The sequence below is a fragment of the Mesoplodon mirus genome (assembly GCF_964341445.2).
Source record: "Mesoplodon mirus genome assembly, chromosome: 7".
NCBI classification, from domain to species: Eukaryota; Metazoa; Chordata; class Mammalia; order Artiodactyla; family Ziphiidae; genus Mesoplodon; species Mesoplodon mirus.
In genome coordinates, this window is record NC_138983.1 from 10705843 (window position 1) to 10722262 (window position 16420).

Sequence of the window (16420 nt, forward strand, 5' to 3'; positions counted from 1 at the left end):
GAGCAGGGCATAGAGTTCCAGTCTCAAGAACCCACTGACAGCTATGCATATAGCCCATTCCCCCACCTCTTTCCTTCCCAGCCTTAGGTAATCTTTATCTCCTTTGTGGGGAGATTGAGACTGGGGGGAGTGGGGAGGAACCTGAGATCACGTTCTCACCTGTAATAGTTACTCCAAAATCAATTGCCCTGAATCCTTTCTATTCCCTGAGGGGCTTGTTTTGAAACTCTAAAGCCTTGAAATGACTCCCCATTTCCTCCATCTTCTGTCACAGCCATAAGCTCCCCAGCACAGGGACACCTCTGGGTTTGCTCAGAGTGCTATCCCCAATATCAAGTACAGAGCCTGACTAGCACATAGTGGATACTCAATAGATTTGTCCAACAAATGAATTATTGGGTCTTTCTCTCTCCCCCTCCAACCCATCCAGTTAAGTCTTCCAGAGGAATCTTCTGGAAATGTGGTTATCACTCCACAGCTGATCTGCTGTCCGGCTGTGAACCCAATCAAGTCTAACCACTTCTGGTTCAAGGTCCCCTCTAAACGGATCCATTTCATTTTCTACCACATCCAAGTACTTAAGATGCCTGGCCTGTCACGCAGCCTGTCATTCAACCAACAATAGTTACGACGTTCCTGCTCTGTGTCGGGCACCGTGTTAGACCCTGAGAAACAAATGTGACCGGAACAATCATGGTTTCTGCCATCACGGACTTTACAGTCTAGCAGAGAACCCAGACGGCAAACAGATACTTGTACATAATTAAATAATTAAATGATTATAGTTATCCAGAGTGGCTCAGGGGAGAATTACAGGGTGCCGTGACTAAAATTCAGTCGGGGGTCAAGAAAGATGCTCCAGAGGAAGTACCATTTAAGGTGTGATTGAGTTTACTTTGGAGCGGATGGGCGGGGAGGGAAAGGAGAGGGAGTTGAGGAAAGTGTTCTGGGCAAACAACTGGAACCAGCCAGAGTGGGTAAGTTTGACGACTTAAAAGGCCAGTGTGGATGAGCAGAAGGTGAGGACTTGCCCAAAATCACACAGCAAATTGGTAGCAGAGGCAAGACCAGAACAGTTTCTTGGCCAGTGTTAGTTTCTCTACCCATCTGCATCTGCGCCTTCTTCACTGGGTCTTTCAAAGCGTATCCCGTGGGCTTCCGTGGTGGCGCAGTGGTTGAGTGTACGCCTGCCGAAGTAGGGGACACGGGTTCGTGCCCCGGTCCGGGAGGATCCTACATGCCGCGGAGCGGCTGGGCCCGTGAGCCATGGCCGCTGAGCCTGCGCGTCCGGAGCCTGTGCTCTGCAACGGGAGAGGCCACAAGTGAGAGGCCCGCGTACCGCAAAAAAAAGAAAAAGCGTATTCCGAGAAACACTTGCCCCAGAATCACGTGGGTCACGCACTGACAACGCAGACTCTCTAAAGTAGACCCCAGGAAGATGCATTTTAAGAAGTTCGTTAAGAAATTCTCGCATACACTAAAGTTTGCAAGACTACGGTCGCATGCTCCCCGCCAGCTCCAGTCTCAAAAGGGTGTAGCTGAATTGATTGGCTTTTAAAAGTCCCACTGCATCATGGGAAATGTAGTTTCGGATCTCCTTTCCTAGTCCCTGGGAGTACTTTACGGAACGAGCCGAGAGGGCCCGGAAATAGCCGAGTAGTTCCTGGCGCGCCCTTTCCTGCCCGATTGCATTCTGGGAAAGGGTAGTTTCCGTTAAGTGCCAGAGGCTGAGGCGCGCGACCGGTCGCGGTCCCACGTGAAGCCCTTCGCGAGCGTCGCTCGGCGGGGCTGCTCCCCGCTCTTAGCGGAGCGTCCCGGAAGCAGCGGGGAACCGGAAGTGGCCCGCGGAGGCTCGGAAGCTGATCCCGGAGCCCGGTGTGAGGAGCCTTGGAACGCAGCGACGGCGCCATGTCCCTGATCTGCTCTAGTGAGTATCGGCTGCGGCCGATTGCGGGTCGCAGGAGGCCGGAGAGCCGAGCGGGAGGATATACGGGCCGCTGCGACGCCGGGGTTGAGGCGGAGGTGAAAACGGGGCTCCCGGGAGGCAGGGCGGCGGCCTGTCAGCCCGGCGGTCCTCCTCCTTAAGCGTGGGGTGCATTTGCGCTGAGCTTCACAGTTTACATAACGCCTCAAGCGTATTGTCGCAGGCAGCACTGAGGCCACCCACCTCGTTTGCGCAGTGGAACTGAGGCCTGATAGAGGGAAGCAGGTGCAGGGGAAACAGGGAAACCCTAGGGCTTGTGCAGGATCCGCCTCCGCTGGCGCAGGGATGCGGGCCTCAGTTTCCCCATCTGCAAAATGAAGGCCTTGGCACTGGATGTCGTCTGAGGCGCCTCGCTTGGGTAGGCAGAACTTCTGCAATTTGCAGAAGTCGCACAGTAGGTTAGAGGCAGTGACAGGGCTGGAAGCCAGGTCTCTGGCTCCCAGCCTGACTCCGTAGGACTAATGAAAACAGCGCACATTTATAAAGCCTCTGTTGGTTTACAGCGCGCTTACAAGACTGTGATCTCGTTATATCCTCATAAGAATTCTCCAAAGCAGAAATAAACATCCGGTTTTACAAATAAGGATGTAAGGCTCAAGAAGAATGTGGCTTTTGTAAAACAGTACAGCTAGTAAGCGGCAGAGCTGCATGTTGGAGCCAGGTTCCCTGACCCTGAATCCATGCTCTTTTCAGATGCCTTGTCCTGTCTTTCCTTTAGGTGTTTTATTGAGGCGTGCAGATGTTTTGCATTCTCATTGTTCATCCGGGTATTAGTTTCTCATGTTTTTCTCTCTTGGCTTCCTAACTCTCAAGCCCTTTACTCTTCTCAGAACCTCTCCATAAGTCCAATACAAAGGGAAGAAAGAGCGAAAGGAAATGTGACTAGAAAAAGGAACCTTACACCTTAAAGAAATGACGGTGTGCAAAGTATTTTCACATTCATTGTTTGAATCTTGAGAAAGATCCTTTCTGTTTTTCCCAGCTCCATCCTTCCTCTCATTTGCTCATGGGTTAGATGTTTACTGAGTGCCCGCTGGGCATCTGCATTGTTCTGGAAGGCAGAGACCAGCTATAATCCCTATCCTCAAGGGGTGTAAATGATACCTCTGTTGGGGGTTGTTGTGAGGATGAGTTAGTCAGTGGAGAATGTTTATAGTCGCCCTTGGCACCTAGTAAACACCATGTAAATGCTTTTTGTTATCATAGCACTTGGCACATCGCTTTGTAATTTCTTTGTTTGAGAATCCATCTGGGCTCTAGCTTGAGATTTGAATGGCTTCGTGTGTGTCTCCCGGTCCTGCGGTATAATGGGTGCCTAAGCATCTTTGTTCAAAAATGAGATGGGCGGGGATTATTGACTGCTCTCTAGGTGCCTGGCATTTAGTAGTCCTGTAGTAATTATTTATTGACTATCTGCCTGTCACGAGACTGATGGAGAAGCTAGTTAGGTGGCTGGAAAATGTTCTGGGTACAGTCCGAAACTGGCTTGGTGTCACGACTTGATTCCTGTTAGCTGAGTGTAGGGACGCGTGGTCTTGTGGAGGCCAGCAGTAGGTGAAGCATCCCTGTGGCCCTCTCACCGCCCCAAGCTCACTGCCTGCCTTTTCTCTGCAGTCTCCAACGAAGTGCCAGAGCACCCGTGTGTGTCCCCTGTCTCTAATCATGTCTACGAGCGGCGGCTTATTGAGAAGTATATTGCAGAGAATGGCACAGATCCCATCAACAACCAGCCTCTGTCCGAGGAACAGCTCATCGATATCAAAGGTGCCTGCTGGCTGCCTCAGTCCAGGGCCGTCCTAGCCCAGAGCCTGGGAGGGTGGGAGGGGGTGCCCGCGCACTCAGGGAGGGGAGATAGTGGTCTGTTAGTGCAGGCTGAAGGGGAAAGAGTTGGGGAGGGATAAAGCGCCCTGGGTTATGGGTTTTCACACCCACTTTCCCTCTCTTGGCAGTTGCTCACCCAATCCGACCCAAGCCTCCCTCAGCCACCAGCATCCCAGCCATTCTGAAAGCCTTGCAGGACGAATGGGTAAGTCCCTGGAAGAGAACTGGTATCTTACCCACTTGAAAAGAAGGGATCACTGGACTAGGACGTGGGGGTGGGAGGGATGGAGCATTACTTTCTCTTTTGAGGAGAGGGTGAGAGCAGAAGAGGAGCCTGCTTCTTGACCTCACACGGATCTGGGCTCCACGCTTTGTTCCATTGCCTGCTTGCCACGTCCCTGGGCAAGTTGCTCGTATCCAAGTCCTGATTTTCCTGACCATATGACATGGATTAGTGCCTGTCTCTCAGGGTTTTGGGAGAATTAGAATAAGGTTAGAGTATAAACTTCATGATGTCAGGGGCTTATTTTACTCATCGATAGAGCCCCAGCACTGAGAGCAGTGCCTGGTACATAGTAGGTGCTCTAAAGTGTGAATGAACAACTACATCTTGAGGATTGTCTGGCGTAGTGCCTGACACAATGAGGGCAGTCAATAAATAGCAGCTGTAGCATTTTTATTCCCTTTTGACAAGGTGATGGCATGACATCTGAGATGTGACGGTAAATTAGAGAAGATGGGGATGGGAAAGAGTTGGCTCCCACTCCTGTCTGTGTGCCCAGGGTTTGGCGTGCATAGGGGCTCGGGGGCATCTCCCAAAGCGTTTAGGGTCACTCACATCTTGCTTGGGTCACCAGTACTGGTCTAGTCTTCGTATCATGGGCTGACTTCTGCTGGGTGCTCCCCGCGTCTCCCCGCCCCCTCACAGTGGCATCTCCCTCTCCCAGGATGCAGTCATGCTCCACAGCTTCACCCTGCGCCAGCAGCTGCAGACCACCCGCCAAGAGCTGTCCCACGCTCTGTACCAGCACGATGCCGCCTGCCGTGTCATCGCCCGTCTCACCAAGGAAGTCACTGCTGCCCGAGAAGGTAGAGCCTCTCGCCTGCCATGCCCCACTCTGGGCTGGGCCTGTTTTACAATAGCCCGTTTCTGACGTTGTCTTCTCTCCCAGCTCTGGCTACTCTGAAACCGCAGGCTGGTCTCATCGTGCCCCAGGCTGTGCCAAGCTCCCAGCCGAGCGTTGTGGTGAGTGTCCCCCGGCCCCGCCAGCAGCGCGCACGTGCGCGGTGGCTCACACAGCCCTCCTCTGCAAGGGTGTCTGGCATTTCTGTGCTCCTCTCACCTTCACCTTTCTGCTCTTCAGGGTGCAGGCGAGCCGATGGATTTGGGCGAGCTGGTGGGAATGACCCCCGAGATTATTCAGAAGGTATGTCGTGCTCTCACTTGGGTGGAAGGCTGATGGGTCCTCCCTTTTCACTATCTGCCTGGAGTCCAATATGAATAAAAATCCCATCCATTTGGAGATGAAGTGGAGTGGTACAGAGCACAGACTCCGACTAGGCTGCCTGGCTTTGTGTTTTGATGTCACCAGTTATAAGCTTTATGACCTTGGGCTGGCTTAACCAGTCCTGTGTCTAATTTGCCTTCCAAAGTGAGGATAATGCTACCTGCTTTATAGACTTGTGGGAATTTTAAAGATTTTGATTACTGTTCAGTACCGTTTGTTGCTCTTATTAGGGTTCTTTGCAGATACTAAAACACTTTGTTACATGTTTTCATTTTCTTTTGAGGGAGACAGGACAGGAGTGACCACTATCATTTCACAAATGAAGAATCTGTAAAGAATGTGAGGTTCAGATTCAAAGGCACAGCTCACAAGAGGCGGAGCTGGCCCCTGAGTCCAAGTCCAGTGCTCTGTTAAACTCAGGGGGTCCTCAGTACAAGTTGATGGTGTGTGTCTTTTCCAAGCCGTTCAGGTTGTCAGCATGCATCTCAGCTCTCATCTTAGTGGCGCAGGCGTGGTCTGGGAACCGTGCCATTTATTGCCTCTGTGGCCTTGGGCAAGTGACTTCACTTCTCTGAGGCTCAATTTCCTACTTTGTGAAATAGGGTCATCAACACCCACTTCATAAGGTTGGAATGAAAGTAAAAAGAGATAATGCACAGAAGCCTTTAGCACACAGCTTGGCAGATGATGAGTTCTTGGTGACGCTTGTGAAAGTGTAGATGTGACCAGCATTCACTGTGTTGTTTTCCTGGCAAAATAATTTGTCTCCCGTTGAGCCTATTCCCCTCTCTCTTCCCCAGCTTCAAGACAAGGCCACTGTGCTAACCACAGAGCGGAAGAAGGTGAGTCCTCCCCGGGTCAGGGGCGGGAGCTGGCCTGGAGGACGTGCTGGCCCCTTAGGAGGAGGGGGGATGGCCGAGTCCTGCACTCACTGCCACTTTTCTTGGGGGGCTTTTTCTTTCTCTCAGAGAGGGAAGACTGTGCCTGAGGAGCTGGTGAAGCCGGAGGAGCTCAGCAAATACCGGCAGGTGGCATCCCACGTGGTAAGTGGCGGAGTCCTGCAGACTTGGAGACGGCCCTCCCAGGCTGTTTCTGGGGTGGGGCAGGTCAGCATGGACTGTCGCCAAGGCCTCTGGCCCTGCCCCGTTTCTAGTCTTGGCCGCTGAGTTGTCAGGCTTCTCTTCCTGCCCAGCTCTGGCTTTCCCAATAGTCAATGAGGGACTTACTGCATCCAGGCAGAAGTCCAAGTGCAGTGGATGAGGAACAGAAGTCACTTATGTGCCCTGGGGCTGGGGCCGGGGCAGTTGGGTGGCTTTGTGGCCTGCCTTGATTCAGCCGTGACTGGGTTTGATGTGGCTCTCTCTGCACAGGGCTTGCACAGTGCTAGCATTCCCGGGATCCTTGCCCTGGACCTCTGCCCCTCTGACACCAACAAGATCCTCACTGGTGAGAGCGGGCCTGGGGGACAAAAGTACCTTCTTCAGCAGAGGGACTTGGGTGGGCCTGACGCATTTTTGGATCTCATTTTGGTCCTCTTCAGGTGGGGCAGATAAAAATGTCGTCGTCTTTGACAAGAGTTCTGAGCAAATCCTGGCCACTCTCAAAGGCCATACCAAGAAAGTCACCAGCGTGGTCTTTCACCCTTCCCAGGTAAGGGCTCTCCTAGCACCCTTAGCCCTCATTCCTGAGCCCCGTTTCAGTGGTTTAGGGTCCCAGGACCAGACCCCCACCCCCTTGCCTCCTTGGTGAAGTGACACGGGCCTGAGAAGGAGTGCCGACTCTCTAGCTCTGGCAGTTAGGGGCCGGGTTTGGGGTCATGGGGTTGCCCTCTCCTCTGTGTCAGAGCTCCTAAAGCGTGGCCTTCAAACCGGGGGAGAAAGGAATTGTGTAGTTTGAAAAGCATGTTCATTGAAATGTTTTATGTTAGGAAAAGGGGAAAAACCCTACAGCGTTTATAATACAAACTGTAGTAAACAAAGCTCAACAGAATCTTGCCTCATGTATCTGAGGAGGACAGATGGGTCTGTATTCCTACGGTCCTCCAGGCTGAGGGTGAAAACTTGACGTTAGCCGCTGCAAGGGGTGTGGGTTAAAACAGATGGAGAGCCGCTTGTTTAGAGGGGAAGCAGGTCGTTTGACCAGATTAATGATGTTATGGGATTTGCGTTTTTACATCTAGGACAGTTTGGGACTGTAGGAGAAGTGGCTGGATCAGCTTTTCCCAGAGTCTTTTCTCTGTACCTTTAAGGAAATTAGAAATAGAAAAATAACATGGGGAATTTTTCATTAAACTAGATATATTCAAATTGAAGCACTATTTTCCTGCTTACTGCGTGTTAATACATTATTTCTCTTATGCAAATGCATTGATGGAAGATGGTAGTTGGTTTTACCTTACAGTTTTTAACGTTCTAACTAACCAAAATAATTGGTTGGTGACACCACATAAGTTTTTCTGAGAATTAACTTGCCCCCGAAATCCTTAAGTGTGGGATGCACTGGAACATGCCCTTGCAGCCCCTTCCGGGCCTGGTACTGTTAAGACCTGTGCCACCCCAGACAGTAGCCATTAGCTACATGTGGCTATTTAAGTAAACTGAAATTTAAAATTCAGTTTCTCGGGATTCCCTGGTGGCGCAGTTGTTGAGAGTCCGCCTGCTGTTGCAGGGGACACGGGTTCGTTCCCCGGTCTGGGAAGATCCCACATGCATGCCGTGAAGCGGCTGGGCCCGTGAGCCATGGCCGCTGAGCCTGTGCTCCGCAATGGGAGAGGTCACAACAGTGAGAGGCCCGCATACCAAAAAGAAATAATAATAATAAAATAAAATAAAATAAAATTCAGTTTCTCAATTGCACTGGCCACATTTCTCTCTGGTCCTGGAAAAGGGTTGTGGGAAATTTCCCTCTGGTGCAGTTATCCTTTTTACCACTAGATGGCAGGGCCTCCTGCCGTTGGCCAAAGGCTGTTTAATTTCCCATTCTAATAGCATTTACCCTGGGGCCCTCTTAGGCATCGTTGTGCAGATGGGTGGTTCCAGGCAGGGCAGGGCTGTGGCTGTCCCCAGCCCTCTTTTGTAAGATGGTTGTGGTCCATCTCTTCTCTGTCTCTGATCATCTGTCTCCTTGCATTCCTTTTAGGAGCTGGTGTTTTCCGCCTCCCCAGATGCCACTATCAGGATTTGGTCTGTTCCGAACGCCTCTTGTGTACAGGTTGTTCGAGCCCATGAGAGTGCTGTGACAGGCCTCAGCCTCCACGCCACTGGTGACTATCTCCTGAGCTCCTCTGATGACCAGGTGTGGTCCCAGCCAGGGCCCCAAAGAGGCTCCTGGTCCCCACACTCCTATACCCTGGGAGGAGGGAACATCTTACCAACCTCAGCTGGTTCCCCAGAACCCCAAGGAGAATGTTCCCTCTACCAAGAGGGGCTGGCCTTGTCAGGGTCTGCCGGACTAGAGTCTCTGCCTTCCTGAGGGGCCACCAGGACCTAGGGACCCACTGTCTTACTGGCTCCATTGTCTCTGTGTTTTCAGTACTGGGCCTTCTCTGACATCCAGACAGGACGTGTACTCACCAAGGTGACCGATGAAACCTCTGGCTGCTGTAAGTTGCCTCAGAAGCGCTGGGCTCTTCATTTGCTACGTTTTGTGTATTTTAATGTTTTATTTAGTCATTTGCTCATTTGTTCTAAAAACACACTTAACTACCAGTACCTGCTGAGTGCCAGGCGTGGTGCCAGCCCGGTGAGCAGTGGGAAGAGTGAGAAGCCTGCCTTGGCTGCACTTAGTCTCCCCTGCTGGGCTCTGACGCACAGCCGTCTCCCCTCTCCGCAGCCCTCACCTGTGCGCAGTTCCACCCTGACGGACTCATTTTCGGGACAGGAACCATGGACTCTCAGATCAAGATCTGGGACTTGAAGGTAGGACATGGTGACCTCCATCTGCGGCCCAGGGCTGGAGCTCTTGGAACTGTGCAGTGTGATGAAGTGCTTATGGCACCTGGTCCCAGGGGTGTCCCAAGAGTGGACAGTGGCTGTGTATGTGTGTGTGACACAGTAGGTGTGGTCTGGGGGCCCCCAGGCTGGGCATCCACCCCTGCTATTCCTGCTGGTTGTCCTCCCTGAAGGATGGAAGAGGACATCTCAGAAGTAGGACTTTGATGAGCTCCATTTTCTCCCCCTGACCAGTGGGTGACATTTTACTCCCTGTCCCCCAACTGTAGGAGCGCACCAATGTGGCCAACTTCCCTGGCCACTCGGGCCCCATCACCAGCATCGCCTTCTCTGAGAACGGCTACTACCTGGCTACGGCGGCTGATGACTCCTCTGTCAAGCTCTGGGATCTGCGCAAACTTAAGAACTTTAAGACGTTGCAGCTGGATAACAACTTTGAGGTGTGCCCCCTCCCTCCCCCCAGCTCTCTTGGTCGCCTCTCCTCCTCATTTGTCGGTTATTCACTGAATTACTCTAAACTGCCTCTGTTTATCCCCGATTGCTCATAGTTTCTGCTCCCCTCATGTGACCTCTCTCCTGATTCTGGCAGGTAAAGTCACTGATCTTTGACCAGAGTGGTACTTACCTGGCCCTTGGGGGCACAGATGTCCAGATCTACATCTGCAAACAGTGGACGGAGATTCTTCACTTTACAGGTAGAGGCTGGCCCTGGGATCCTGATGTCTCTGCGTGCCCTGGCCCAGAGGAAAGTGGGAAAATCTCACTGTGTTAGGAATTTCTAGGGCTAGGCTTGCACTTGCCAGGGCCGCTTTTAATCACTGTCTGAGGCAGTATAGTTTAACGGCTAAGACAGTGAACTCCAAGGGTCAGACTGCTTGGCTTCAAATGCTGGCTCTACCAGTTGAATTGGTGTGACGTCGGGCAAGTTACTTAATCTCTCTGGAGAGTGATAATAGTACAGTTGATCCTTCACAGATTCAGCCAACTGTGGGTCGAAAATAGAGCAAAACTCGAATTGGCCACACACTGGCAACTGTTAGCATAGCATTTACCTTATATTTACAACTATTTACATAGAATTTATGTTCTGTTAGGAATTATAAATTATTTAGGGATGATTTAAAGTATATAGGAGAATGTGTGTAGGTTATATGCAAATACTACACCATTTTATATAAAGGGCTTGAGCGCCCGTGGATTTTGGTGTCTGCAGGAGTTCCTGGAACCAGCACCCCTCAGATACCAAGGGAGGACTATACATACCCAGTGGGGTTGTTGTGAGGTTTAGCTGAGTTTATATATACATGCATGTATTTAGATGAGTTTATATAAATATATAAACATATAAAATACAAATGTACATAATGTGTAAATGTATAAATACAAGATAGCAATACACATAAATACATGTGTTTAGAACAGTGTCTGGCACATAGGAAGGATTTGCTACTATCATTCAATATTGTGTCTTAGTTCATGGTGGGATTAGAGCAATAAATAAGGCAGACCCAGTGTTTGCACTAACGGAACTTCTGGTCAGGTTGGGAAGGCAGATGTAGAGTGACTTCACCAGTAATTACTTAAGTGTGGTGATAAGTACTAGAGAAGACAAGCATGAAATGCTGAGACAGTGGCTAACAGGGTTGGCAACCTCATAGTCCTGTGGCCTCGGGTCTGTGACTTGCCCTTTTGGAGCTTTAAATGGGCGTTTTGACACTGCAGATTGTGCCAGCTGGTGCTGTGGAAGTGCCTGCATGGTGACAAGGTGCCTCTTGCACCCTCGGGAGCTGAATGAACGGCAGCTGCTGTTGTCTTTGTTGATGAAGTTCTTGTCCTCGTTAGCAGGTTGTGGGCAGGGCACAAGCACCTTCTCCCACCCCAGATTCTACTCGGTGTGTGTGTCCCAGAGGTGGCCAAGCCTGACTGTGTGGCCCACGAGTTTTAACCTTCACTGGGCCCTGGTGCTTTGATTTGGAGCAGAATTAGGTGGAGTGGAGGGCTGGAAGCACAGGGTTCTCTGTAGTGGGGAGCTGGCGGGCCGGCTGTGATCCTAGGAATTGGCACTGATGCCCTTAAACTGCCCGAGCCCGGCGAGGAGGGTTGCCCAGCCTCTTCTGCCCCTGCCCCAGCCCTGCCTTGTGCCAGGGGCCCAAGTCTCCTGGAGTTAACCCCATGAGCTGGAACCAGCTGATAGACTATTCCAGTTACACACAGGGAGTCAGAACTAAATACGTACCAACCAGCCTAGCTCCCATTCAGTTCTCGGACTTGAACCGAGCCAAGCAGAGCCGAATTGTAGCTGCTCCGAAAGCTTAGGTGGGGGAGACGGGCGTTCCACTCAGCCCAGCCACAAAAACCTGAGTGCCTGCCGTGGGCCAGCACCGAGTGAGGCCCTGGAGCTCAGTGCTGTGCGGGTCAGACTAGAACCCTGGCCTCGGGGGTTGACAGGCCACGGGGAGGTCCATACGGGCAGAGGCCCGCAGGATGAGGAACACTTGATGGGGGAGGACTGGATGGGTTGGAAGCGAATCATCAGGGGTCAGTGCTGAGACCCTGAGGAAGAACAGCCCCCTCACCATTGTCTCTTGTCTCTCCCCACAGAGCATAGCGGCCTGACCACGGGGGTGGCCTTTGGGCACCACGCCAAGTTCATTGCTTCAACAGGCATGGACAGGAGCCTCAAGTTCTACAGCCTGTAGGCCCCGGCCCTCCTGGCAGGAGCTGGGCCTCATCTCAGTAGTGGGGTAGCGTTAGGGGTGGGGGGGGGTAGGGGAAAAGAGACTACTGGGGGGTGGGGGGTGTATGGGGTGGGACATTCGCATCATTTCCCTCTGGTCCGGGCGGCGGGCTGAGAGCCGCGGTGGCATGGACCACCCTCATCTGTGCAGCCTCTGGGCCCGCTGGGAGCAGCCGTGGGGCAGAGTCGGGGAGAGGCTGAGCCAAGGGGACTGTGAAGGGGCTGGGCCAAGGGCTCAGGCAGGGTTTTGTAAGCAGCGATCTAGTTTTCATTAAAAAAAGAAAACACCAAACACAGCCACCTTCCTCTGTGTGTCTGTAGCAGGGAAAGTCAAGGGGAGGGGCACCAAGTAGGACTGACCGCCAGGGTGCCCATCGTTCCTTTTTTTTTTTTTTTTTCCCGAATGCACAACAGAAATAAAAAAGAAAACAAAAAGAAACCTACAAGCCACTTGCCGGAATGACTCTTCCCGTCCCTGCAGGCCTTGACTGTGTGTTCATAGGGCCTCGTGGGGTTGGCTCCCACGCGAGCCTGGAAGGGAGGGGGAAGGGCTGAGGGGCTGCCGGCATGTCAGGAGGGATTCCTCAGTCCTTCAGTCCAAGGTGACAGAACATCTGTCCCAGACTAGCTTGAATCAGAAGGGTTTCTGTAACTGCTGTTTGAAGATTTGAAATAGAACGGGTCCCAGGGGAGACAGCCAGCAAACCGTAAATAAGCAAAAGATCAGCGAATGCCCTATTTAATTAGGGAAATAAGGGTGGTCAGTGTGGCTGCTTTGGGTGGTCAGGAACGGCCTCTTGCAGATGACACTTAAGTTGAAGCCTGATTGATGGGAGCTAAAGGGGAAATGGAGTGTTGCAGACTGAGGGAAGGTTCTAAGGCTGGAATGGTCAAGGTGCGTGGAGCAGGGGAAGGAGGCCAGTGTGGCCGGAGTGTGGCGCCACTGGGTGTGGCCCTGGGAGATCGTCAGTAGTACCCTTGAGAAGAGCTGTCCCAGTAGAGCGTTGGGGCGAGAGAAGTGAGAAAGTGGGAGGCAGTGATTGTAGGTAAGGAATCGTGCCAGGGAGGGGAGCCAAGGAGTGGGGTGTCCTCTTGGGGTGGCGATGGGGTCAAAGCATAGCAGTCCATGTTGACACAGCAGAGCCCTCCACGTGTGCTTTGCTGGGTCCGTGCTGTGTGGCCACGTCGGTTCGGGCGTGCCGTGTCTTCTAGGAGGGTCAGAATGCCTCTTAGCTAGTAAAACCCTTGAAACTCCTGTGGCAAAGAAGCCATTCAACTTTTTAACCCAGTTTCCTCATAAATATTTGACAAGGAGAGCCTCTGTGTATGTGTGTGTAACCCCTGGTGTCCATGGAACTCGCCTTTTGGAAAACATCCCAGAGTTTTAGCTGTTTTTAAACAGTGTGCAGTGAGCGTCTTCAAGCATGCAGCCTTTTGCTAGCTTAGGTTAGTTCTTACAGGTAACTTTCCAAGAGTGGAGTGGTAAGGCAGCGTTTGGAAGACTTAGAAGTTTTCCCACATTTGCCAACCAAAGTAGTACCAATTTGAAGGTGTGGCTCAGTGTGTGACGATATTAATTTTATGTATCCTCAGCCAATTTGGGGTATTTGAAAAGAGTATGGGTCTTAAGAAAAGACCCATCATGTAGTTCTGAAGCAGGACCAAAAAGGAGAAGAGAAACTGCTGAGTGAAAGATGGACCTGTGGAGCTGTCCGCTGTTGTTTGCAGGTGGTGGAGCAGCATCATTCAAGGTGGGGGTGGCTGAGGACCCTGGGGGTGTCCTGGGGCCAGCACAGCACCAAACCATCTAATGGTTTCTGGCTAGATACTAATAAGCATACTTAAGGTTTGCCTTCGTTTCCAGGAAAACTGGAAACCGGGGGACATAAGGACAGAGGTTCTTGGGGGACCTGTGGGTTGGAAAGGGCACCGTGGTCTCCCTCAGATTGAAGCGTGTGTTGTATCCATGCAAATGTGCACTGGGGCGGGGCTTAGAGTATATCTCAGAGGGACTGTAGTCCCGCCCCCACCCCCAGTCAGTTCCAGACCACTGCCCTAGAAGGACTGGTATGTGGATCGTAAGGCTCTGAAGTGCTTTCATCTCTCCTGCCCTCTTTCCACTCCCACGGGCAGAAGGGCTGTGTGCCAGACACTATACATTTTCTCATTTTATGCTTGAAACAACCTTGCCTTTAGCTGTCCAGCAACTGGGCAGCTTCCTGCACCCCCATGGGGCTTCATGTCCCTTTGCAGTCCAGGGTGGAAGATAGGCTCTGGGACTCTGGGGACAGACTCTGGGTTTTGAGACCCAGCTCTGGCACTTAGTAGTGAGGGGCCTCGGTCAGGTTACTTAAGTCCTCTCTGTTCAGTGCCTTCGTCTGGAAGATGGGGACAGTGTACTAATTGGGGATGTTGTAAGGCTTAAGCAAGGTAGTGTGTGAGCAGTGCTTAGGACAGCGGTGGACGTGATGAATGCCGTCCACATTTTAACTGCTGCTGCTACTTCTACTGCTACGCTGTCTGCTCTCCCCAGGGTCCCTGCCCTGCCAGGCGAGTGCCCTCACTCAGCCCGGGTTCGTGCCTCTGGCATAGTTCTAACCACGTTACCTTGGAGGTGTTTATGCATTTGTCTCTCATAACTAGGCTTTAATCTCCCGAGGGCAGGACCGTGTACTCATTGCTGGTATTCAATTCACTGCTGCTGAGGGGCAGACAGATTCAGACCTGGGGCTCGTACCGAAGCCCAGGCTCTGTCTCTCTGCAGAAACAAAAGGCGGGGGCGGGGAGGGGTGGGGGGGGATGGATGACAGACTTCGTTATTTCAGCCAGAATGGAATGGAGAGCTGTCATCCCTGCCACGTCGCTCCAGATTTCAGCTCAGCTGTCTTGTAGGTGAACCTTTTGGAAGTAGGGCTCACCTATTCTGGACCCTTATTAGGCTCATGAATTTTTGTAATTAGTACTTATTGCATCCTACATGAGCTTGACTCCTTTGACGATCCATTCCTGGATCGTTCATGCCTGAGGACCCAGTCCCCAAACCCACCCTTGTCCGTCCACTGTTGAAGCTTGCTCAGCCTTGGCGCACTGACCAAGGTGGCCACCTGGGGGCACTGTAGTTACACTAGTCTCCCCAGTAACACTGGCCCCAGGACCCAGCTGTCAGCACCACAGCTGGGCCCTGTTTTCCCCATTCCACAGGCTGGAAACCATAAGTAGTAGAGCTGGGATTTTAAGCTGTCTGGCTACAGAGACAGCTGACTGCTCCATCGTCCGCTGAGACGAGCGGGCAGCTCCACGGTGTGCCAGGATGTGGTGCTCTGGTTAGGTGTGGGCTCTGGAGTCAGAAGCCAGGTTCGAACCCCAGAGCTGCAGCTCTCTATGACTTCGGTGTTTGTGTCTCAGCTTCTGCACCTGTAAAACTGAGTTAATGGTGCCTACTGCACAGGGCTGTTGTGTGCAGAGAGCTTGGGAAGCACTCCATAGCTGGCTGCTTTCTCCCTGCTCCTGTCTGCACTGGCATCCACTGATCCTGCTGGGGTCCTGGTGGCCCTTGACCCTCCACACCCGTGTTATAAAGGTGAGGCCTGACATGGCCTTCTTCCTTCATAAATCATACGTTTATAAGGCTCTGATAACACCAAGTGGAACGTGATTAGGCAGGGAGGTGGGAGCACACAGGTGATACGACCGTGGGGCTATAGAGTTCTCATAGAGGTGCCAATGCAGAGGATGGGGTGCAGCTGTTAGTGAAAGGTAAATCTGGGGAGAGGCGACATAGGCACATTTTAGAGAAGTAAAAATTCACTAGGTGGACCCAGGGTAGGGGTGGATGGTGGAAGGAGAGGCTCTGGCAGCCCCACTGCCTTGCTGAAGTGGGGAGGGAGGAGAGAGCCAGAAGGGGAAGACAGCCAGCGTGGAGGGTGGAGGGCAGGAATGGTGGAATAACGCCCAGCAGATCGTCGTAAGGCAGGTTGGGAGGTGGCTGGTTTCAAACCAGCAGCGTGAAGTCTAAGATCTCATCTGAAGTTTTTCAGAATTTGGAACAGGTCTTTAACCAACATTTTAGAAGTTTTTTTGTTTTCTATTTTGATACATTCATTCAAAAGTGTCTAAAACATATCTTTTCAGTTTAAAGGATAATAAACACCCTTGTATCCACCACTCGGCTTAGGAAAGACAGCACTGGGGGCCCTCTGTGTGCCCTTCCACGAATGCATCCCTCTTTCTCCCCCCGCAGAGGAAACTGCTACCCTGAAATAAGGGTTGATTATTCCTTGTTTTTATAATTTTGTCACTAAATATTTTCCTTTTCTTTTTTTTTTTTTTTGAGGTACGCGGGCCTCTCACTGTTGTGGCCTCTCCCTTTGTGGAGCACAGGCTCTGGACACGCAGGCTCAGCGGCCATGGGTCACAGGCC

General features: G+C 51.9%; 1 protein-coding gene across 1 annotated transcript; it reads left to right on the plus strand.

The window, feature by feature from the left end:
• Nucleotides 1-1694: 1694 nt before the first annotated feature.
• On the plus strand, nucleotides 1695-12292 carry PRPF19 (pre-mRNA processing factor 19). Its single transcript, XM_082627826.1, has 16 exons — nucleotides 1695-1927; nucleotides 3599-3748; nucleotides 3934-4010; nucleotides 4753-4894; nucleotides 4978-5051; nucleotides 5170-5232; nucleotides 6114-6155; nucleotides 6282-6356; nucleotides 6684-6759; nucleotides 6854-6963; nucleotides 8452-8607; nucleotides 8845-8914; nucleotides 9145-9230; nucleotides 9533-9703; nucleotides 9853-9958; nucleotides 11865-12292. Exons 1-16 carry the CDS (start codon nucleotides 1909-1911, stop codon nucleotides 11960-11962), a joined length of 1515 nt encoding a protein of 504 aa, XP_082483952.1. The 5' UTR covers nucleotides 1695-1908; the 3' UTR covers nucleotides 11963-12292.
• Nucleotides 12293-16420: the final 4128 nt, after the last annotated feature.

Bases quoted from the DNA above. Each gene is read 5' to 3' on its own strand.
- PRPF19 (XM_082627826.1), top strand. The intron at 4,895-4,977 runs GTAGAGCCTCTC...CTTCTCTCCCAG, and splicing joins AGTCACTGCTGCCCGAGAAG to CTCTGGCTACTCTGAAACCG. The intron at 8,608-8,844 runs GTGTGGTCCCAG...CTGTGTTTTCAG, and splicing joins TGAGCTCCTCTGATGACCAG to TACTGGGCCTTCTCTGACAT.